This window comes from Odontesthes bonariensis, chromosome 5 (assembly GCF_027942865.1).
Source record: "Odontesthes bonariensis isolate fOdoBon6 chromosome 5, fOdoBon6.hap1, whole genome shotgun sequence".
Taxonomy (NCBI): Eukaryota; Metazoa; Chordata; class Actinopteri; order Atheriniformes; family Atherinopsidae; genus Odontesthes; species Odontesthes bonariensis.
Genome location: NC_134510.1, coordinates 35,899,389 through 35,923,522, shown reverse-complemented (window position 1 = coordinate 35,923,522; position 24,134 = coordinate 35,899,389). Strand labels below are relative to the sequence as shown.

The following is a 24,134-nucleotide window of genomic DNA, read 5'->3' as shown; positions in this document are numbered from 1 at the left end:
GTGGCTAAGGGGCAAGCGCTAAAGCTTCCACGTAAAACAACAACTTGCACACTGCAGAAACGTCACACCACTTTATAAACCATCCGACAATAAAGTCACAAGCCTTACCATCAAAACCATATGCATGGTTCTCACATTACTGGCATGGGGACGTTACAAAACAACTTTATAAGCAGCATGTCACTTACCTCTTGTCGGTAGGCGCGCGCATGTGAAAGCCCAAAAGAGTCAATGGACGATAATCCCATATACAAAACAATTATCTTCTCTAGAAAAACTGCGTTCAAGTATTTAAAACATTACAACAATATTACTGGGCATGTATTGTTGTAATGTTTTAAATACTTGAACGCAGTTTTTCTAGAGAAGATAATTGCTTTGTATATGGGAGTATCGTCCATTGACTCTTTTGGGCTTTCACATGCACAGAGCATACCGACAACCGGTAAGTGACATGCTGTTTATTAAGTTGTTTTGTAACGTCCCCATGCCAGTAATGTGAGAACCATGCATATGGTTTTGATGGTAAGGCTTGTGACTTTATTGTCGGATGGTTTATAAAGTGGTGTGACGTTTCTGCAGTGTGCAAGTTGTTGTTTTACGTGGAAGGGTTAGCGCTTGCCCCTTAGCCACCACGTATTTGGCTAGCATGACAGGCTGCGCAAACAGCGCAATCGCCGCACAGGGAGCGCCGATTTGCACCTCTCTGTGTCCTACTATCAGTATTTGACAACCTCTAGCAATGGGATTGCGCTTCAAATGCCCCGGAGTTCCCCTTTAAATTACAGTTATCTACTGGTATTGTTAAATGACTGATTTAACTGTTAATTTACATGTGAGGGATGAATAATCAACAGTATTTTACAATTACTGTAAAATACAGTCGGATGCTGTTGTAAATACACAGCAATTCGTTACAGTGCAACAGAGGGGTTTTTCTGCAGTAAGAGGAACGCTGCTGCACGTCAAATCCTTCCGACTAGAAAGGACTTCAAATAGGCTTTTGATAAATGTTTGGCTTCCAACTCCTAACATCTCCACTGGGAGGGTTCAGACAACTTCAGTAGGTCTGGAAGTCTGAGCTGGAACAGGTTAATGGGAGTGGGAATAGACTTTGGCTCAAGGAGAAAGGCAAACATCTTCTACGGAACTGTTTGGATATCCTTAAATCACTCTCGCCAAGAGACTCGCAGAATGTAACTTGAGCCAAGGTGTCAGAGGAAAATCCTTTATTCTAACCTTTGTCTGCCTTCTTTGGCAGTAAAAATAATTACAGATGTGTAAAGCTGATGCACGCTTATGTGTCCCACGAGAGTACTTTTTCAGAAAACAAGTCAACAGAAGTCATCAGACGCAGCGATTATTCATGTTTTTCTCCACCGAAAAGTTTGATGTACTTTGAGCCAACAGACCTAGTTACATCCCAATTTATATCCAACTGATCTATCAAAAGAAGCGAATGGTCAGCCAGACAGTCAAAGTTATTTATTCATTTACAAATGAAGACTTCAGAGATGTCTGTTTCTCTATCATGCTGCAGAAATATGGTAAGCTCCCCAATATTTAAGTAGAATAAGGCCCGATGCCATTCCTTATTTTTGAAATATGCCCCCTATAAATATAAACAAACTGATACGTCATCTGTTGATATTAAGGGGAAAAGTAACTTTGGGATATGGTATTTGTCTGCACATCAGCGCAGCTTCCCTCTTGACCTCTAAGTTAGACTGGAAAAAATGCCCTTCCAAACATAAGTAAGAAAAACAACAAATACAAGACGTTTTTGCTTGAAATAAGCAAAAAAATCTGCCAATGGAACTAGTGAAAATCGGCTTGTCAAGATTTTTTTAAATAAGATGTGATATTTAGGACTTTTGAGATAAAAGTGATCTTGAAATTAGCTTAAAAACCTCTTCAAATGTCAAAAAAAGCTTGTTTCATATGAAATGTGACTCAATACAATTTGTTTTCAAGACTTTTTCATTTAACAAGATATTCCAGATGTATTGTCTTCAAACAAGTCCCTATATCTGGCTGAAATAGTACTTGTTAGGCAGTTGTGTCTTATATTAAGTGTAATGAGATATTTTGACTAGAAATGAGACAAACATACTTGGTAAGACTTTGATTTTTTCCAGTGTTAATGTCTGGATGACATAAAACACATGACTAACAGCTGGTTAACACGACAGCCGCACTCTGTGAACTGCTTTGAATGTTTTAAAATGTTGAATGTCTAGATATTAGCTAAAGTGAGCAATACAATGATCTTTTGTTGGTCGTATTTGTAACTCAGTGCATCTTTGTCTCTTAATTGCCACAGTTTTGGCTCTACTGAGGCCACAGCATGCAAATCCAATACCACACATACGCTGCGTTGTGTTATCGACAGTCTTAATGGAAAAGCCCCCGCAGAGCACTAAACCTCACCCAAACAAACATTTGCTTTGTGGTCAAGTGTCTATTATTTTGGGAAATGGAAGGCTCTCTTTCCTCATTCAGATGACACTTTTTCTAATAAAACGATTGATTTCACTTCTATAAAAGAATCTAAGAACTGGAAGTCATCTTCGTTTAACAAAGGCTGTTTTCAACTTGTTTCCCAAAATGAAGTCATGACATTTCTAATAGAAAGGTGACATTTTACTGAGTGCTGTAGCGTTACCCGCGTACGCAGAAACTGATCTGACGTGGACGGAGTTTTACAGGAGGAGCACTTTGAAACCAATCAGTCAGTGGGGTCACATGGCACTGAAAGGATCGAATAATTGGCTAAATTACAATAAGAATGAGTTGAGCATGTCACGTCCATAGGGTTTTGCCCATGTTTTTAGTTTGATGTTTTATCATGTTTTAGGTTGTTTATGTTTTTGGTTTTAGCCAGGTCTTGTATACTGGCTGTGTTCGAAACCGCCTACTACATACTACATACTTCCATACTGCATACTCATTCAATCAGACAGTATGCAGAGCGTTTACCCACAATGCACTTCGCTCCTGCTCGAGCCGAAATCAGCCGGCCTGAAGCTGATTTCCCTTAAGCTATAAACTCTGTAAAGTTTAGCAACATTTGAAACATTTTCAGGCGAGAAAGTAGTCGTTTAGATCCCCAACGTGTTGAAAACCTGACAAAATACCGGCTGTTTACAGTTTTGTTCCCACGAATTCGGCGCAACTAAAGCTAGCCTTAGTGAGCAACGCACTTCCGGTTATTTTCACAAAATAAAATACCCGTTGCCTTTTATCATAGGAAAAGCCATTACGATACAATTGGTGCTTTTGTTTTGAAAACAGGAAGTGAACCTACCCTCGTTGTAGCTAGCTTAAATCTGTCATTTTGACAGGAAATGACGATTGGCGACGTCACGTTACGTTGCATCTTGGGTAGTTTGAGTATGAGTAGTAACCTCATGATGCATACCCAACATTTCAGAGAATCTAGTATGCATCCGGGAAGTTAAAAAAAGTTAAAGTTAGTAGGAGTAATGGGAGTAGTAGGAGAAGTATGCGGTTTCGAACACAGCCTTAGTTTTGCCATTGCCTTCCTCACAGTTTCTGTTTGCTCATTAGTTTCACTCACATCACCTGTTCATTGTCCCCAGCTGCACTCATTCACAATCACCCAGTTCCCTATTTAGTTCCCATGCTCCCCTGTCATTTTGTGAGATACAAGACGTTTTTGCTTGAAATAAGCAAAAACAATCTGCTAATGGAACTAGTGAAAATCGGCTTGTCAAGATTTCTTGAAATAAGATGTGATATTTAGGACTTTTGAGATAAAAGTGATCTTGAAATTAGCTTAAAAACCTCTTCAAATGAAAAAAAAAAGCTTGTTTCATATGATATGTGACTCAAAACAATTTGTTTTCAAGACTTTTTCATTTAACAAGATATTCCAGATGTATTGTCTTCAAACAAGTCCCTATATCTGGCTGAAATAGTGCTTGTTAGGCAGTTGTGTCTTATATCAAGTGTAATGAGATATTTCGACGAGAAATTAGACAAATATACTTGGTAAGACTTTGATTTTTTCCAGTGTATACCTGTTATACCAAGCAATGTTTCTTGTTTTGTTTTTCCTTAGTCATGTTTTATTTTCCAAGGTTTAGTTTTGATATCCGGCTCAGCCGCGCCTTTTCTTAACCTCCTTTTGTTTTGTGAATAAGTTTATTAGGATTTCACAGGAGTCCGCATCCGTGTCCTGCCAACCCAACCCAACGTCACGGCAGAGCAAGGGTAATTATCCTTGGATATATGGCGGTGAATGAATGGAATCAAACTCAGGCATTGGAGAAAGATGGAGAACGCAGAGCAAGATGAAGCTACGTCCCTCTACATTTGGTCTGTGATGAGCTGCTTGTTGCACAAACGCGATGCCCAACGGAGCATTCTCCATCGCGTTGTTTGTTTCTTTCTGACGGCGACAACAACAGGAATATCGTCTCCTTTGACTTCCGGGTCACGACCCCGGGAAAACATCTGGAGCATGCGCAGAACGCAAAGTCTGATTCACCACGTGCTTCAGCGTCTACAAGCAGGTTTAGAGTCACTTTCAACTGAGTTATCTCGGGGTCTTAATCCGATCCGATTCAATTTCTTGTCAGATTAAGGTGTCTACATGCACTTAATAACTCAGTCTTATTGTAATTTAGCCAATAATCCGATCCTTTCGGTGCCATGTGACCCCACTGTTTATGAATGAGTATGGAAACTGCTCTGGTCTCAGCAGGGAGACTGAGTCTGAGAATTTCATTACTAACCTGACGAGTCATAGCCGGTCATTGTGTAAACACTCCATGTTGGGAGAAATCTAATAAGTTGGGTTTTGATGACTGTTTGTTTTCACTTCAGCTGAGACACCAACGTTGCTCCTTTACAAGATGAGAATATTTTCCAACCTCTTGAGCTCGTAAAATGATTTCCCAAAAACCCTGGAAGAATGTCTAGCATGCATTTTCCTGAATCAAGCCTCGTTTATATGTTAGGTCGTCAACTGCTGGCAACATAATTGCTTTCCTCAGATGAATTCAGCTTTCAGTTCCTCTAAATGTGCTTAAGGATTTGTCCATGAGCTGACATCTGGGATCCGATGTTGAACCCAAAAGCACATTTTGGTTTGCCCAGTGGGCAGGAAGTGAGGTGAAGGCTGAGGTCACTTCCTGCCTCACAGGCCTCTTAGCGTCTAACCATAGCTGTGAGAGATCCTCTTTTTCTCCCCACACACACATAAATACATCTGTTCCTCTGTGGTCGGTGCTATCAGGGGCCAGCTGACGACCAGCGGAGGTGTTTTCTTAAATTTAGATTGTTTGCTTCTCTGCTGTGGAGACTCTGATTGCATTTCAGCACAATCAATACTGACATATTGGCTCTGAGTGAGAGGGCAATAAGAGCCAATAAAGCTTTGAGCGTATTGTCGGGCGGTGGGGAAAACAGCAGCGGCCACGTTAGAAGATGCAATAAGCAGAAAGGCTGGATGAGACGCAGCAGCGTGCAAACAAACCTAAGCACAGGACAAACCAACGTGGGCCCAGACGGGGACGCTCTGAGGCCGCCGCCACGAAAACACGCGTACACAAACACCTCACAATCTCCGTTTCTATCTCCCCGCTCATTTCCTCTCCCTTTAAGACGCTCACTTACAGACTCGCCTAATGACGCAGGTTCCCCCCGCCCACGTGCAGAACTCACATGTAAAAAATAAAACTAATCACAGTTATGACTGGACTCTCAAAAATCTTGAAGAATTCACACATCACATGCACTTTTATTTTATCTTGTCATTTATTATTATTATTATTATTATTAGTTAGTACTTGTATTTTATTAGAATTGGTATTATTATTGTTGTTGTTAATGTACAATCATTGTAAATATTAATCATTTTTTGAGCTACTTGACTCGTTTGAGGAAGTATTTTTCTATTTCTATTCTATCCCACTTCTCTCTTTGTGTTTTTCCACTGCTCCACACCTGCTGCCCACTTTTATTCCCTGCCCCTCTGACCCTTCATCTTATTTCTGATAAAACCTGCCGCCCAGCTCAGAAACCAGTAACACACTCAGACCTAAAATCAAATCAGGAAAATCAGGAGCAGGAATTGCATTTGATACACACGCCACATACTTGAGAGTGAGTTCTGTACAGAAAACGTAGCTTTATGAGGAAAGCTAATCTTAAACCTATTGGTGAGCAGGGGGGGAGGGGGGAGGGGGAGAAAGAGGAAGGAACCAGGCAGACATCTGCGCTTCCTGTTGCTGAAAACTTTGTCAGCCGTTTTTTTTAAGCGTAACGAATGGAAGCTGCTGAGCTCCGACTCTTGTCTCGCTCCTAAAACGTCGCTCTGACATCTGTGTCTCAGCTAACAACGACTTGGCATTTTGCTGCCTGAGTGCTTCGAAGCAAAAAAAAAAACACATCTCTGAGTGGGCCGCCTAGTTCGGATGGAGGCAGTGACAAAAAGCGGTGACACAAGTTTGAATTTCCGACGGCAGCTTCATGCATATTTCATGCACGTGTCTGGAGGATTCCACAATCTAAGTTATCGCTTTGAATACCTTTATCGAGCAGATCTCAGGGAGCGGCGACAGGCCGGCTCCAAGAGAGGTCTGCAATATTAGTTCAGCATTTTCCAACACATCACCACTGCTTGCCTAAAGAGTCTCAAACAGCTGCAGCCCGAGTTTTAACCAGAACTAAGAGATCACATCACATCACCCCAGTTCTCAGGTGTTTACATCGGCTCCCGGTCAGATACAGAATAGATTTTTAAGTTCTGCTCGTCTACAAATCACAGAATAGTTTAGGTCCAGAATACATGAATGACACGCTAACAGAGTATAAACCCAGCAGAGCTCTGAGATCTGCTGACTCAGGTCAGATAGTGGAGCCCAGAGTTCAAACTAGACACGGTGAAGCAGCTTTTAGCTGTTATGCTGCTCACAACTGGAACAAACTACCAGCAGAACTGAAATCAGCCCCACACTGGAAAAAATGTAGCCTGGGCGAAAGCCGACTGTTGACTTTGTCAAACAGTCTGGGAAAACCCAAGAGGAATCCGTTTCCATGGAGGGCGGGACCTTACCACAGCCCTTTTACAGATAATAGATAATATAGATAATAATTTTATAGATAATAGATAATAATAATAGAGACTCTCTGACCTTACCCAGCAACTTAAATTCATTGGAGTAACGGAGTTCCCTTAACCAATCATAATATTTAGAAATGACGTTGGTTATGCGCCGAGGTTCATGCTTACTCTCGCGAGGCTCTAGCTCGCGAATCACGCTTCCCACATCCGCTTTCATTATACCGGTACCATTTGATAAATCAAACTTTTCCCAAAGCCAGTTGGAAGGAGAGCTACGACATCCTTGCCACTAACAAAATTGACGAGGCATTCCTCTTGCTCTCGTTTTAATTGTGTAATGATCTCCAGAGTTGAGACAACTTCATGGATAGCTTCTAGCGTTCTTCCGTCGCCATGTTTATTTCCGCTGCGGTTGAACTACAATTATATGGACTACAATGGACTCCGCGCGTGAGTTCTGCGTCACCACTCGCAACTGTTTGCTGATTGGCAAAACACTGAGCGAACCGAGGTAGGGGGATTTGGCCAGACTATGTGCGGAGCCAAAATCTTTGGGCGGAAGTACGTAGGATGGCGTCGCCAGGCTAGAAAAAATGCCCCTCCAAATATAAGTAAAAAAACAACAAATACAAGATGTTTTTGCTTGAAATAAGCAAAAAATCTGCCAATGGAACTAGTGAAAATCGGCTTGTCAAGTTTTCTTGATATAAAATGTGATATTTAGGACTTTTGAGTTAAAAGTGATCTTGAAATTAGCTTAAAAACCTCTTCAAATGGAAAAAAAAGCTTCTTCCATGTGAAATATGACTCAAAACAAGATGTTTCCAAGACTTTTTCACTTAACAAGATATTCAAGATTTATTAAATAACAAGATGTATTAAAACAAGTCCCTATATCTGGCTGAAATGGTACTTGTTAGGCAATTGTGTCTTAAATCAAATGTAATGAGATTTTCAATGAGACAAATATACTTGGTAAGATTTAGATTTTTTCCAGTGCAACTGTAAGCACTTTTAAATCCAGTTTAAAAACATTTCTCTTTCCGTGTGCTTATGGTTGAGTTTATATTTTTCTTTTTTCCCCTCTTCTTTGATTGCTTTTAACTGCGTTTTAATTTTTATTCTATTTTTTATTCTCTTTAAATTGCTTGTTTTTATGCTGTTCTTTTAAATGTCTTTATGTAAAGCACATTGAGTTGCCAGTGGTATGAAATGCGCTATATAAATAAAGATGCTTTGACTGGTTGGCTTTCTCAGACCAGCAGACACACCTTCCCCATTCTCCTCTCTTCTAACTCACAAATCATATTTATGATTTGAGCCGACGCAGCCACACCTTGGGCATCAGGGGTATGATGAAAATATAATGTAAAAAACCAGATGACCATGAATTCAGCCTTCAATGTCATTTGTCCTCCTCAATAATTGCGATTCAATTTCACCTCTCAGGCTGAGGAGCCAGGGGATAAATCCCTGCTCCAACGGACTAATCTCCCCTCGGAAAGCCACTCCTGCAGCCCCGTCTCGTGTCTCAGAGGAACGGCGGTGGGAGGCTTCCCCTGTGTGTCACTCACCTGCCGTCACTTCTACAGCTCATATTAACAAGGGGACTCGAGGCTCTGGGGGCTTTGCATATAAATTATGCTCCTAGTTCCTTAGATCATATCAGACGGTGTGATCCTCTGTGTGGGGGCCTCACATGCCTGCAAACCGGCTGTAGTGGCCATTTGTCCATAAAAAACAAATTAAACTTAAACCAAACAAAATCAAAAGACCACTGATGCACCATGGGGGATGTGGTTTAAGAAGATGAATGTCCAAAATGAATTCTTGCGTTTTCTGATGATTTATTTCCAAACAAAAAAACAAACAAAAGAACAAAGAATACCATGCCTGCTGCTCTCTCCTTTTCCCTGGTAAAAAAAACCGTCGGCCCACCCAGGTGCATGCTGGTACTCCAGGTGCCCAGTGTGACCCAATTACCAAAAATATTCTAAACAAATAACTAACAAGGAATATTAGCAAAAAATCTAATCTAAATAAAGCGCTGAAATTAATCACATAAAGTTACTCATAATTATCAAATTAAATTTACAACTAGAACCAAAAAACTGACTTTACAAATAGCTCCCACAGCGGCTTTGATGTCACTTTATCTTCCAGCTCCTGCTCGCACGCTGCTGAGACACAACATATTGAACGAGTCTACAATGTTTCAGTCCTCCCGACTTCTTTTTTTAACATTTCTAAATCAGATTTTTGGAAAACAACATCCCTCAGTTTGCTGATGCTTGTATTTACAGCAAAAACGGTTCCTTTCCACACCATCTGACACAGCAACAGCCGAGCACTTTCTCAGTTCCCTGCGGGGTCATGATCTCAATATCAAACGTCTCTGTCTCTTGTTTTATTTCCTTTTTTTTTTTTCTGAGGTAAAATGAGCCAAATGGCTCTGCCTCGTGTTTCCCCGGTAACTGTTGCTACCGCTAACATTAGCTTCCGAAAACACGGGTTACACAGTCTTTTATAGTCTGGTATTTTTAAAAGAAGACATTTAAACAAATAGTTTTCTGATAGGGGGGGTATAAAATGATTTATAATCATTAGACTGGTTGTTGATTTTCCATCCCAATAAGCTTTAGTTTTTTTTGAAGCTGAAGATCTTTGCGGTGCACTCGTTTCCTCATTTAAAACTTGGATAAAGGAAATGTTAAAGAACCGGGTCGATAAGAAGCATCTATGGAAAAAAATCAAAGTCTTAACAAGTATATTTGTCTCATTTCTATTCAAAATATCTCATTACACTTAATATAAGACACAACTGCCTAACAAGTACCATTTCAGCCAGATATAGGGACTTGTTTGAAGACAATACATCAGGAATATCTTGTTAAATGAAAAAGTCTTGAAAACAAATTGTTTTGAGTCGGATTTCATATGAAACAAGCTTTTTTTTTTTTACATTTGAAGAGTTTTTTAAGCTAATTTCAAGATCACTTTTATCTCAAAAGTCCTAAATATCACATCTTATTTCAAGAAATCTTGACAAGCCGATTTTCACTAGTTCCATTGGCAGATTTTTTTGGCTTATTTCAAGCAAAAACGTCTTGTATTTGCTGTTTTTTTAACTTATTTTTGGAGGGGCATTTTTTCCAGTGTATTTAGAGGGGGTCTTTCTGCTTATTTACTCCTCCTTTTATCAGTGTTTCCGCATTGAAAGGTGTTGTGTGGCTGCTGAGTAACCTGCAGGGACATTGAGGCGACAGCAGCAGCAGCAGATGCTATGATCTAACACCGTGGCTGGAAATTATTGCAAACATTATTCACGGTGCAGCAGTGAAGTGAACTCAGCATCACGGGGGCATACTGTATCGCCTGAGAAGAGAAAAGCGAGGAGGAAACAGTCAGCCTTTCATTTTTTTTACACCCGTTAAATACGCTGAGGCAGAATTATGCTGCTTTGGGTTTTTTTTCTCTTATTAAGCAAAATTCTGTTACTAAACAAAACCAGTGATACAGTAAGTTGACTTTCAGAGTTTATATAAGGCGTTTTAATGTTGCCTGCTGGCAAAAAGGACAACAAAGTCATTCCTCTATGTAATCCCAACACTTTTAAAGTAACAGAAATAGATGTAATGTCTTGTTGGGAGTAACTGTGACATAAAAAAAAAAAGCTTAAAACAAACCCTTAAGCTCTGGGTTTCACGATCAGGACCTGAAATAAACGCACAAGTCAATATTATTCAAAGATCTGAAAAAAGAAGTCTACTCACCGAGCATTATAACTTCTAATAATCTATTTTGTTTCCTTTTGCCATTTGTTTGATTGGATTGTACATGAGGCATCTCAGTAAAATCCTGTTAGAGTTTCAGTTGTCTCGTAACAATACGCTGATAAAATATTGATAAACACTCAGAGAGCAGCAGCTTAAGGTGCAGCTCAAACACATTTCAGGATTATTTTTCTCTTTCATTTCACTGTGGGTTGTTTCACAAACAACGATAGAAAGCAGTCCGGCTCTGAAGGGGCCTGTAAGAAGAGACTCTGCCTATCGTCTATTTACTCAACAAACTGAAACTCCACCTGCATTTGCCTCTTAATAGATAAGAAATTTGCAGTCTAAACAAAAGAAGCAACATCAATTCAGTAAATTAAAGGAAACGATTAACTTAAATGATAATATCAACTGTTGTGACCCTAATCTGAGGCACACTAACAGAAGTGTTATTCCCGAGTGAACAAGGCTCAGGTGGGATCCCAGCGAGTGTGCGAGGCTCTCTCTGGATTCACCAGATCTGTTACGACCGCGTGGAATTGTCTGCAGATTTGATTCAGAGCGCCCATGCATGAGATTCTTCTTTCTTTAGATGCTGATGTTCTGAAATGTTGTCCTACAAGCTGACGCTAACTGAGCTCAGCTACGCCGTGGCTGTAAACAGGCCGAAAGTTGATCTTAATTTTCTGACTCACTTGATTCAGGGATTGTTCTTAAGCGTCACAGTTAAGTCAAATCGAAGCTGAGTTCACAGCGTTATACACAATCCGTCTCCTTGTTTTTTACTTTGGTGGATGCGCCTAGTCACCGCCTTTTGTGGTGAGCGAGTGCAAGACAAAGGAGCTGGCCAATTGCTGGAAGCAACACTCTAAAGCCCTATTCGGACGGGACTAGTTCAATGGGGATACGTGTGGTATTGTTGGTTAACCAGACGACGCCAGGGAGAAGAATTGACCAATTCGGACGGGACAAGAAATCCCTGTAATATTCATCTAACATGGGAGGAGTTTTCTTGAATATTAAGCATTCTGCTCCAAAATTATTGTACACAAACGCAGAAGACTTTTTTGTTTGTTTACCTGAATGATAAGTATTACTAAAACGTATTGTACAGTATAACAGAACAGAAGATTTATTCATTTTTGACCTTAATGTAAAGTACTGTTCACCAAAAGTTTTGCTCAGGATACTTATTTTACCTGAATGTAAAGTATAGTTTAAAAAAAGGATTGCACAACGAAACTTAAGTGTCATTTTCTATTTTACACCTAATTGTTTCTCTCTTTAAAAGGATGTGACGACATATTCCGTACTTATTACCGAAGGTCGCATTCGCACGGGATTAGTATTACCTATGGTAGATACTCCGGACCGTTTCACAGGAGGTAGAATTCTCGGCAAAGTTTACTGACATACTCCGCTATCTTTACTGACATGGCGCGTTCGGACGGGACTAGATTTCCCGGTTATTATTACTTTACCCCAGGTCCCCCCATTAAACTAGTCCCGTCCGAATAGGGCTTAAGATTAAGATCAGGTTTATGTTTGTATCATGTGTCGCCTGTAGGGATGGGAATTGATAAGATTTTTACGATTCCAATTCCATTTTCGATTCTGCTTAACGATTCGGTTCTTTGTCGGTTCCCTTATCGATTCTCATTTGGAGAAAAAGGACAACAAACCGGTCGATTAGCATCAACTTTGTTTAGTTTAGAAGTAACACGAGTCATGACCTTACAAACCCAACAACGGTGAGGTCCACATTGGTCTATCCTGGCCTGGGTAATTTAACTCTTCATGCTCTGGTGAAAGGAGAAGCTGGAGGTAGAGGTGAACTGGGGCTAGTACCACCAGCCTCTGGCTCTGAGCTAGTCAGGCTCTGTCTCTAGTGATTTCATCTAAATGTAATGCCTGAGAAGGCATTCATTTAACCTTAACCGTTACTAACAGCAGGTTTTACACTGAGGAAAATGGTGCTAACATGATAGGCAGTGTTTGTTAGTTACCTGCACGGTTAGCCGAGGACATGCTAACGTTGCTAACGTTGCTGGGTTCAGATTCACCAACGTTAGTCCGGAGCGGATCGAAAACGCGACATTCATTCATAGTTATTGCATGTTGGTAGTATTTCCTCCCTTTAGTGAAATATTCACTTTGCAAGTTGCCCTGTTGTCGTCTTTTTTAGGGATGTGTAATCAAACTTTCGTTTACTTTTTGTTTACTGTTAGCAACATTGCGTGGTGACGTCATTCGCGTCCACTGGAATCGATAAGGGAATCGTTTGCAAAATCGCCAAATGATTCCAATGAATTGAAACACTGGAAACCGGTTCTCAACAAGAACTGGTATTTGAGTCCCATCCCTAGTTGCCTGAGATATCGTCATGGATATCGTCATGGAGATACGGGAAATACACAAAATTCCTCCTCCGCATTCAACCCATCCAGGTTTGCAGCTGTTGGACACACACATGCACAGGGTGGGTCACACACTCAAAGATACAGATACCATATAGACTGGAGCGGTGGGCAGCCAATCACAGGCAAGGAGGTGGACTGCCACCCCTCCAGCTGTCAGTTCCACCAATCTTTGAGCAGTGAGAGAGGGAATTGAACCGCCAACCTTACGGTTATTGGACGACGCTCTAACCACAGAAGTAAAGAAACTGAGGGACAAACTGATCATCAGCTCTGTTTAACATTTATCATGATTATATGTTTCCTTACTGTGTTAAATATGCATTATTTCCCCCTTTTTCCACTGGCGAGCCTTCTCTTCATGTGGTGCTGGAGTTAAAAAAGGCGACAGACCAGACTTTTACACTTAAAAGGTTAAGTTTAAATGGTTACTACAACTACTACTACTACTTCTTTATTTCTAAAGCACTTTAAAACAACAGTCGCTGCGACAAAGTGCTGCACAGATGAAAATCAATAAACATGCAAAATATGGAAAAGACAACAGAAACAATGAAACACGATAACAGAAAGTAAGAGCAAAAGTCTCAACGTGTTAAAAGCCAAAGAATAAAAAACAAAAAAATAACAAAATAACAAATTAAAAATATATAAATAAATAAATTAAAAAAAAGACATTTAAAATTAAATTAAATAAAATTTAAAAAAATTTATTAAATAAAATATAAAAAATTAATTAAAAGAATAATTAAAAAAACTGCCTTCTCTTCTTCAAACATGATGGAAGAACAAAAATCTCCAAGTGAAACAGACTTTGGCAGCTGAGCTAGTTGTCATGAAAAAAAAAAAGAAGCTAAATTTGTGTCCATTGGCACAAAGTCAGTGACTTTTATTTAGTTTTTTTATCGGGTTGGAATGTCAGAGGAAGGCTGCCGGCACAGAAACAAAGAAAGCTTCAAAAAGTTCCAAATATTTAATTGTACTCTCTGTAAACTGTAAACGCTGCAAAGGTTTTATGATGGAGGACTGGCATTCAAAAGGTAAGGGTCTAAAATCTGCGACCACAAAGCAAACAGCTCTGAGTATAAACACTAGAAAAAACTCTACAGAGTACGTAGTTATTTGTCAAGCAACACAATTCATAACCGTGGAAAATTACGTGTAATTATCCAAAATGTTGAATCGAAAATTGTCACAGATGGAGCTGACGGTGTTAAGTGTCCGTATTTATGACCATGCCCCACAGTTCCACATTACCACGGACCGCTTTCTTATTAATAATCTTTGAGTCTGTTTAAATATTTTACAAGTTTCCTGTAGAAAAGGGCCAGACACATGAATCATTACCTTCACTTACATGCTCGGTACAAGGTAATTACAGCCATGAGTAACACACTAACCCTTCAACCTGAAAATCTGCTGATGCGGTGAAATAATTCATATTCTGGGGCCACACATACGAACTGATTCCTCACACTTAATGCGCTCCTGCGGGAAACGGAGCAGAGTGCACACAGGCACACTGCAAAAAGTGAAATCTAAGTAAAAAGAAATATCTTAGATCAAAGGGACATATGCTTATTTTTTGTCCGATAAGATAGTTCTTCTTAGTAAGCAGTTTTTATGTCAGACTGTTTTACTTGTTTTAAGTGTTTCTGTCCTCAATTATCTAAATAAGATATTACAGCTTGTTACTGAGATGTTATGACCTGTTTTGAGTAAGTACATGCTTGAAGCTAGAATATCAACAGTTTCAAAGCTGGTTTCAAGAAATATAAGGCCTAGTGCATACCACTATGTCAAGATAATGGCTCTATCATTTACTTAATTCAAGAATATTTTACAATATATTGAGAAAATAGCCCACGTGTATTTGATTAGAATCAAGAAAAATGTACTTGTTATTAGTTAAAATACACTAATTCTAAGGTATTTATGGGTTAATTGAGATTAGATATTTTTACTTGTTTTGAAAAATCTTGACAAGCCACATTTTCTTGTTCCATTGGCCGATAATTTTGCTATTTTTAAGCAAAATACACCTAATTTTTGTACTTTTTTTTTCTTGTTTTTGAAAGCTGGCTTTTTGCAGTGCACACACACGTTTTAAGAAAAGAAACGTGAACCAGAGGCTTCCTGACAGTGATGGAGAGAAAAGGCAAGAGGAAAATGATTACAGTAAGTACCAACCCCCACCAATATAACGCATACTCAAAGATAATAATAAAAATGTGGCGAGGGGCCAAACACACACAGTTCAGAGGGTAGGAGCCGCCTCCCACCCCCCACCTCCCTCCCTGCCCCACCCTCCCGTCGGGCCCCAGAGGACGGTGGGCAGAGCAGCCCACGCGCTCCCCTGACGTCGCTCGGCTGCTTCATCCATCCAGGCCGATCCGCCTGACAAACTAATGGAGACTAATCAACTGTCAGAGTGAACACGATGCCCACTACATCTCCCTGATTCCCGTAGCATCCCCCCCCCCCCCCCTCCCCCTCCTATCAACTATCAACTACCCTCCTCCCGCCACCATTTCAGCTCTAACTGTCACGGGCAGAAATAACTGAGTGATGGTTTTAGATCTCTGGCTCCTCCCCGGCTGGTTAATACACATTCACAAATCAGTTTCCCATTAACTCAGTCTTAACTACCTCCATTACTGTTTAACCTTAATCTCATCCTAATCTTAAATTAACTTACACCTCTACCCCGGCAGCGCCCGGCATTAGGAGATTACTTCCTCCTCAGACAGAGAGAGAGGGTGTCGGTGTGTTTGCATGCAGTCCGATAATCTGATATTTCAAAAAATCAAAGTCTTACCAAGTATATTTGTCTCATTTCTAGTCAAAGTATCTCATTACACTTAATATCAGACACAACTGCCTAACAAGTACTATTTCAGCCAGATATAGGGACTTGTTTGAAGACAATACATCTGGAATATCTTGTTAAATGAAAAAGTCTTGAAAACAAATTGTTTTGAGTCACATATCACATGAAACAAGCTTTTTTTTTTACATTTGAAGAGGTTTTTAAGCTAATTTCAAGATCACTTTTATCTCAAAAGTCCTAAATATCACATCTTATTTCAAGAAATCTTGACAAGCCGATTTTCACTAGTTCCATTGGCAGATTTGTGTCGTGTAGCGGTGAAGCGGGAGGACTTAAAATGGCTCCAGTCTGTTTTCTGTCTTTGTTTATGAGTCTGCAAAATGTCACAGGAGTGAAGTGGAAGCGAAGCAGTGTGTCCGACAGATGAGTGGTGTGACTGCGGAAGGAGAGGAGGGCAGTGCCCCCGTGACTGTCAGGGTGAATTTGTGGAATTTTTTTTTAGACATAGAGCACAAAAAGTGCATTTAAATATATTTTGTCTCATCAGATGAGCAGAACAGCTCACATGCTTTATGTGTGCAAATACTGTATTTGGGAAGTTTTAGGATTCACTGCTTTATAAATATGGTCCATTTGTTGTGTATCAATGAACTGATGGCAGCTTTACACTGGAAAAAATCTAAATCTTACCAAGTATATTTTTCTACTTGAGTATCTCATTACACTTGATATAAGACACAATTGCCTAACAAGTACCATTTCAGCCAGATATAGGGACTTGGTTGAAGACAATACATCTTGAATATCTTGTTAAATGAAAAAGTCTTGAAAACATCTTGTTTTGAGTCATATTTCACATGAAACAAGCTTTTTTTTCATTTGAAGAAGTTTTTAAGCTAATTTCAAGATCACTTTTAACTCAAAAGTCCTAAATATCACATCTTATTTCAAGAAATCTTGACAAGCCGATTTTCACTAGTTCCATTGGCAGATTTCTTTTGCTTATTTCAAGCAAAAACGTCTTGTATTTGTTGTTTTTTTACTTATTTTTGGAGGGGCATTTTTTCCAGTTTAGGAGGGATCCTTGTCCCCACCCGTCTTCCCTTCGAGCCATCCATTGCAAGGAACCTGTTTCTTTTGTAGACGGTGTTTTCGTCTGCATACGTCTTCATGTAGAGAGAAGAGCGACTAACTCCGCCTCATATTTGTGAAATTCATCTGTAGATCCGCTTGGTTCCAGTTGGATAAAGTTACGCAAACAGGTTGAAGGGAAGAGGAAAAGTCAGAAGCCCAACCAGCTGTCACAAATGACATTACATTACGGTCATTCTGCAGACGCTTTTATCCAAAGCAACTTACAATAAGTGTGTTCCACATCGGTAGGCAAAAGAACTTGAGGTCACAAGAAATCATAAGTGCATTTCCTTCCAAAACCATCAGCTAAGAGCATAACTAGTGCTAGAGTAAGTGCAGTAAGATAGGTACCGAGATAAATGGGAAAACAATTTAGGAAACAAATAAGTGCGGAAGAAACTAGGACGAAACAGGTGATGTCCTAAGAGGGCGGATCAGGGTAGTGTTTCCTGAAGAGATGGTTTTCAGCCTGCGGCCAAAGATGGGCAGCGACTCATCGACTTCAAATGTCCAACTGCGAGTTGAAATATTTGTGGATAGTTTTGGGCAGATAGCACCAATTGTTTTTAGTTTAGTTGCGCTAAGAACTGTGCAATAAAACAGGAATAGAAGCACAAATGTGCATACTTTAAAAAAATTGGCCAAATTATAGGTTATAAATACTTGCAAATCATTAAACTCTTTGGTTTCTGTTGTGTGTGTGTGTTCAGCAGGGTATGTGCGAATAAAATCAGGGCTGGGCAATGATTAAAATCACATGATTTCTCTGATTAATCACATTTGTACGCAAAATCCAAAAATGAATCCAAAAGTAGTGTATAGCTTTTAGCATTTAGTTTTATTTTAAATGTGCTGCCATATGAATGAAAGTGCCATAACATTTGTTGTGCAAACACACTTTTAACATCAGCATCTTTCTGTAGTTTTTATGTAGAAGCCTCGCTCCACTGTCTGTTTCCTTGAATAACTTGCTGCTAACAGTTGTGTGTTTTGCCTTTAAGTGATATTTTAGACTGGAACTACTACGCTGAGAAGACAATTCAACTTTTTTTTTTAAATTTATTTTGAAATCCGTGCTTTTATGTTGAAACGAGTAAAACAGGAAGTAGCACCGGTTAGCTCCGTGAGCTTCACACCTGTAGCGGTGATGTTACCTGCTAGTTTATCTTTATTTTATTACTCCATGCTTCGTGGTGTTTGCTGTAACTGTGTGAATGTGATGCATTCAATAGACTTTTACAATAATAAAACCTGCGTTAATGCGCGATAAAATATTTATCGGCGTTAAATAGTTAACAAGTTAACGCGATAATAACGAGTTAACTCGCCCAGCCCTAAATAAAGTCCAATGAATATTCGATAGTTTAAAAGGAATCTCCATGAAATCACTTCTTCCATGTCTGGACATTTCTAATCATTCTTTTATTATCTGAGAAAAATAACTTTTTACTAAAAACAGCAGCTAAAAAAAAACTTCTGGTGATTTAAGGATAACTTGATGTGATATAATCAAACTTTATTCAGCCTAAAGTGAGACAACATTTACCTGAAAAACCCTCCAGACTTTTCTTTCTGGCCAGATTATATTTTGGGAAGTGGAGGTCATTTTAAGTTTAGAGTGCATCTACGCTCCTCTTTAGACAATAACAAAGACACGGAGGCGTCCCGGAGCCACACAGTCAGGTCTCTGCTTCTCAGGAAGCAACACCCACCTTCCGTCTCATAAACACCACAGATAGAGGAGAGGAAGGAGTGGAGGAGACTCCACCGCCCGTTTCTCTGTGTTAATGTGGGCGGGTGCTATCTTTGTACAGGGGACTGATTCATTTCCATATTTTCATGCCTCAGACTCTCTTTGTCTGTCAGCAGCATCTCCACAGTTAACACTCGTTAGCGGCTCAGCAGGCGGGTCAGAGCACTCAGCCGGTGTCTCAACAGCTGAAACAGACCGAAACCAACGCAACACAAACAGGTTTTTTTCAGGATCAGACTTGCGACCTTAGAGAAAACAGAGTTTCGACCCGGCAGAACCCTTTTACTGTGTTTGCATCCCCTGCTCATCGGATGGACTCAGCCATACATAATTTATTTATTACCGCCAGCAGGATGTTTGACATGGATCGGTCTGAAAAGTTCTGTACACTCTCAGAAAATAAAGTACAGAATTGTACCTTTAGGGGTACGATGGCTTGTCACTGGGGAAGTACCCTCAGAAGGTATAGTTTTGTACCCTTGTGGTTTGTACCTTACAGAGACCGATCTTGTACCTCTGGTGGCAATTTTGTACCCTTACACTGAAGTAGCCTAACACAGACTGTCTATTGTACCCCAGCATGTAGAAAAATAGGTACATATATGTACCTTTTACCACTTGAGTACATATATGTACCCTTTGGACCCACAAAAAGGTACATATAGGTACCTTTTACCACTTGAGTACATATATGTACCCTTTGGACCCACAAAAAGGTACATATAGGTACCTTTTACCACTTGAGTACATATATGTACCATTTGGACCCACAAAAAGGTACATGTAGGTACCTTTTACCACTTGAGTAGATATATGTATCCTTTGGACCCACAAAAAGGTACATGTAGGTACCTTTTTCCACTTGAGTACATATATGTACCATTTGGACCCTCAAAAAGGTACATATAGGTACCTTTTACCACTTGAGTACATATATGTACCTTTGGACCCTCAAAAAGGTACATATAGGTACCTTTTACCACTTGAGTACATATATGTACCCTTTGGACCCTCAAAAAGGTACATGTAGGTACCTTTAGGTCCAATAATTAACCCTAGGGGGTACATTAGTATAGATTGTACCTTAGGGGACAAAAAACGACCCGTACTGAACCCCTATTTCTGAGAGTGTATCATGAGTACAAAGCTTGACTGACTGTTGGAAAACAGATTATAAAAGATGCCGCTATACAGACAACAAGCACTAATTAACACTCTGTCATTAAGAGAAGATTGTGATGGAAATGATGCTCTTATTCCATCACTGACAGATCTCTGCAGCTTCCCAGTCCTTAATGTTTTTCTCCTGGGGATAAAGTGTAATGGCATTTTCTGAGGGGGAGCCGGGCAGATTGATCACACCGGAGGTAGCGTTATTCAGAGAAATACTACACACAGCACAGAGACGTATATTGTGCTGGAAATCAGCCCGTTAAACTTGTGAGGCATGCTGACACTGTATCATGCAGAAACCATAGTGCAGCAAAAGCCTTGAGCTACATTCACATCATCTCAACTGTGCATGTGAAAGGGCCAGTGAGTCACATTTTATGAGCCGGTGGAAGAAAATGACCATGAGGTATCTGTTAAATCTCTGGAAGATCAAAAGCAGCGATAGCTATGCAGACACTGTATGTCTCGACTGAAATTTAAAGGACAAAAAAGGGGACTGCATTATTCACACAATGTCAAAAAAAAAGTCCATCTTACCGTCTTTTCCAATCAGGAAGTCCAAGTAGCGGTATGTATAGGCCAAGCCCATCTTGGTCTCCACCTGTGGCCTCTTTAGGGTGGAGTAAATCTTCCCCGGACTGTTCTCCTCCGACACCGGCTTCATCTTACGCAGACCGCAGCCCATGGCTCCACAGTTCAGCAGTCGCTCAGCGCACACACCCTGGCAGACAAACCAGAACAGAAATAATGTTTTCATGGTAAATACAGGCTTTATTCAGCTCGATATTTGAGCAATCTGTACACATTTTTAATTCTTCCAATAAAGTTTTGATATCAAGACACACAAATGGCCGTGATATGTTTCCTTCTCTAAATAAAACTTGTGCTTACTTGACGATAATAAGTAATGGCGATCACTAAACAAACTATTCATGTCTACGAATACTAATTTTTCCAGATTGTTTCCTCTGCATGGACACAAACAATTATGTGTTTTTAGTTTCTGCAGTCTAAATTTGGAGAAAATAGATGATGGCAGGGTACCGAAAACCAAACTAACATCTGGAAAAACCAGAACTTGTCAAACTTTACATTTTACACACTGTTTGATCAGGTTCAGGCCCCTTAACCACTGTGTTTGCTTTAGCCATTAAAGGGATAGTTCGCCTCTTTTGACATGAAGCTGTATGACATCCCATATCAGCAACATCATTTATGAACATCTTCTTACCCCCTGCTGCGTCCTGTGAGCCGAGTTCCAGCCTCATTTTGGTGTTGATGAAGGTAGTCCGGCTAGTTGGCTGGGGTTTAAAAAATAAAGCGTTTTGCTTCTCAAAACAATATGCGTTCAAAAGAGTTATACATTTGCATCACAAAATCGTTCTACAGGAAAAAGTCGGACCTCACAATCTCTTGGCCCTATTTTCTCTCCCTTCGTATCACTGCCTGCTGTGTAGACCGAGCAGAGGTCTGACTTTTTCTGGATGAATGATTTTGTGATGCAAATGTATTACTCTTCTGAACGCATATTGTTTTGAGAAGCAAAACGGTTTATTTTTGTGGCCCCAGCCAACTAGCCGGACTACTTTCGTCAACACCAAAACGAGGCTGGAACTCGGCTCACAGGACGCAGCAGGGGGTAAGAAAATGTTCATAAATGATGTTGCTGATATGGGATGTCATACAGCTTCATGTCAAAAGAGGCGAACTATCCCTTTAACAACTATTTGGTAAAGGTAAGGATGGTATCCTGAATTGCATTAAAGTAGACTGCTGTGGAGTTCATGGAGTCAACGATTCCCACCCTTTCTGCAAGTAACACAAAGAAATCTCCCACTGAACTCCATCTTCTAAGATATTCTTTGTGTTGAGCTCATTTTCTGGATTTTCGTGTTTTGCACAGCGGTTTCTGTTTGCATGTTGTCCTCGTGCATGCTTGGCTTCTCTCAGGGTATTCCGGCTTCCTCCCACAGTCAGGCTAACTGGTGATTGACCCTGGGACTAAATGAGCATCTGTACTTGTTTGTCTCTGCGTTGGCCCTGTGATGGACTGGCGTCCCGTCCAGGGTCAGCCCTGCCTTGCGCTCAGATGCAGCTGGGATCGGCTCCAGCTCGACCGCCACCCTGAACGGGACAAAGCGAGTATAGACAATGGATGTCTCTCATTGTCGGCAACTTTATTTTGTTATCAGTTTTTTTTTCCATTTGTACCACAGCATTACTTCCTGTTTTATTTTGTGCAGCATACCTCCTTTTCTTTGTTTCACACCTGGTTTTGGTTACTTATTGCTACCTCTGCCATATATTAGTCATCCCTTCCCTCTTCATTTATGCTCATTGGTTTGCTTTGTTCTTTGCCAGATTCTTGTTCCTCACTTTTTTGGGCATTGTTTTTGGATTCTACGTGTTATGAAGGTTTATTTTTATGTCCTTCGTGTTGCTGCTTCCTGCTTTTGTGTCCTGTGCTTGAGGCTGCATTGATGTCCTCAAGTTTCACCAGACATGGCTAAAGGGACCTGTGGCTTCACTGAGAGATGAATAATATCAGCTTGAGCTTACACTGACCAAACAAAGGAGAGGAGATATCGGGTTAAGTTACAAAAGTCGACCTGATGGTATAAACTGAATACCTTGCATGCTGGTTTTATTATGTGCACACAGTCATAAAATGCTTTATGCTCCTTTAAGTCATTCATTTTTGTATGATTATCTAATCCATGTGTTAAAAAAAAACATATCACTCTAAAATAAATGGGTCCCAGTGTCAAAACAAACAGTAAATAAAGGAAGATGTTAATGCATTTGGCAGATGTTTTTATCCAAAGCAACTTACAGGTAGGGTAAGGGGGTCTTGCCTAAGGACCCCTACTGGAGGTAGTTTCTTTCATGCAGGGGATTTGAACTCATGTCACCTACATGAAAGGTGGTAATCTTACCACTACACTATCCAGCTAAGTGGATAACTAAGGAAGACGTATAGTATGTCCACTTGTGATGAGGAATGGAAGAAGAAAACTGCCTATGGTCATTCTGCCTATGGTTGAGGGTCCTTACATAGACTGTGTTCGAAATACTTCCATACTGCCTACTCATCGATCAGACAGTATGCAGAGCGTTTACCCACAATGCATTTCGATCCCGCCCGAGCCGAAATCAGCCGGCCTGAAGCTGATTTCACTTAAGCTCTAATCTCTGTAAACTTTAGCAACATTTGAAACATTTTCAGGTGAGAAAGTAGTCGTTTAGATCCCCAACGTGTTGAAAACCTGACAAAATACCGGCTGTTTACAATTTTGTTCCCACGAATTCGGCGCTACTAAAGCTAGCCGTAGGGAGCAACGCATTTCCGGTTATTTTCACAAAATAAAATACCTGTTGCCTTTTATCACAGGGAAAGCCATTACGATACAATTGGTGCTTTTGTTTTGAAAACAGGAAGTGAACCTACCCTCGTTGTAGCTAGCTTGAAACTGCCGTTTTGAAAGGAAATGACGATCGGCGACGTCACGTTGCGTTGCATCTTGGGTAGTTTGAGTATGAGTAGTAACCTCATGATGCATACCCAACATTTCAGAGAATCTAGTAAACTTCTCGCTTACTCAAACTCGCATACTAACTCAAAAAGTTAGTAGGAGTAGTAGGAGAAGTAGGAGAAGTATGCGGTTTCGAACACAGCCATAGTTAGCATAAGCAGACCTTCTGACTTTCCCTCACTGCTTTGTGACATAGCAACATAAGTACCCTCACCCACATGAAAGCAAACATTCATACACTTGGATTTGATACGATTCCTCCAGGATTTCAGAAGGAAAACCAATTAAGAGTAAGTTACTAGATCGATGTCTGTGGATAAAGTCACAAACAGGTTATAGGAGCATGTGTTCTTTCTCCCTTGTTTGTTCCCTTGCAGACCAAATTAACAGAGACAACCGTGGAAGGAGAGCGGGTACCGTGAACG

At 40.3% G+C, this 24,134-nt stretch overlaps 1 protein-coding gene across 1 annotated transcript in view; it reads right to left on the bottom strand.

Moving 5' to 3' along the window:
• rftn1b (raftlin, lipid raft linker 1b) overlaps positions 1 to 24,134 on the bottom strand; it is a 178,757-nt gene that overhangs the window by 134,123 nt on the left and 20,500 nt on the right. Inside the window, exon 2 of the mRNA XM_075466249.1 lies at positions 20,714 to 20,897. Within this exon, the coding sequence (XP_075322364.1) occupies positions 20,714 to 20,861 (148 nt within the window). The 5' untranslated portion in view covers positions 20,862 to 20,897. The remainder of the gene's footprint in view (positions 1 to 20,713; positions 20,898 to 24,134) is intronic.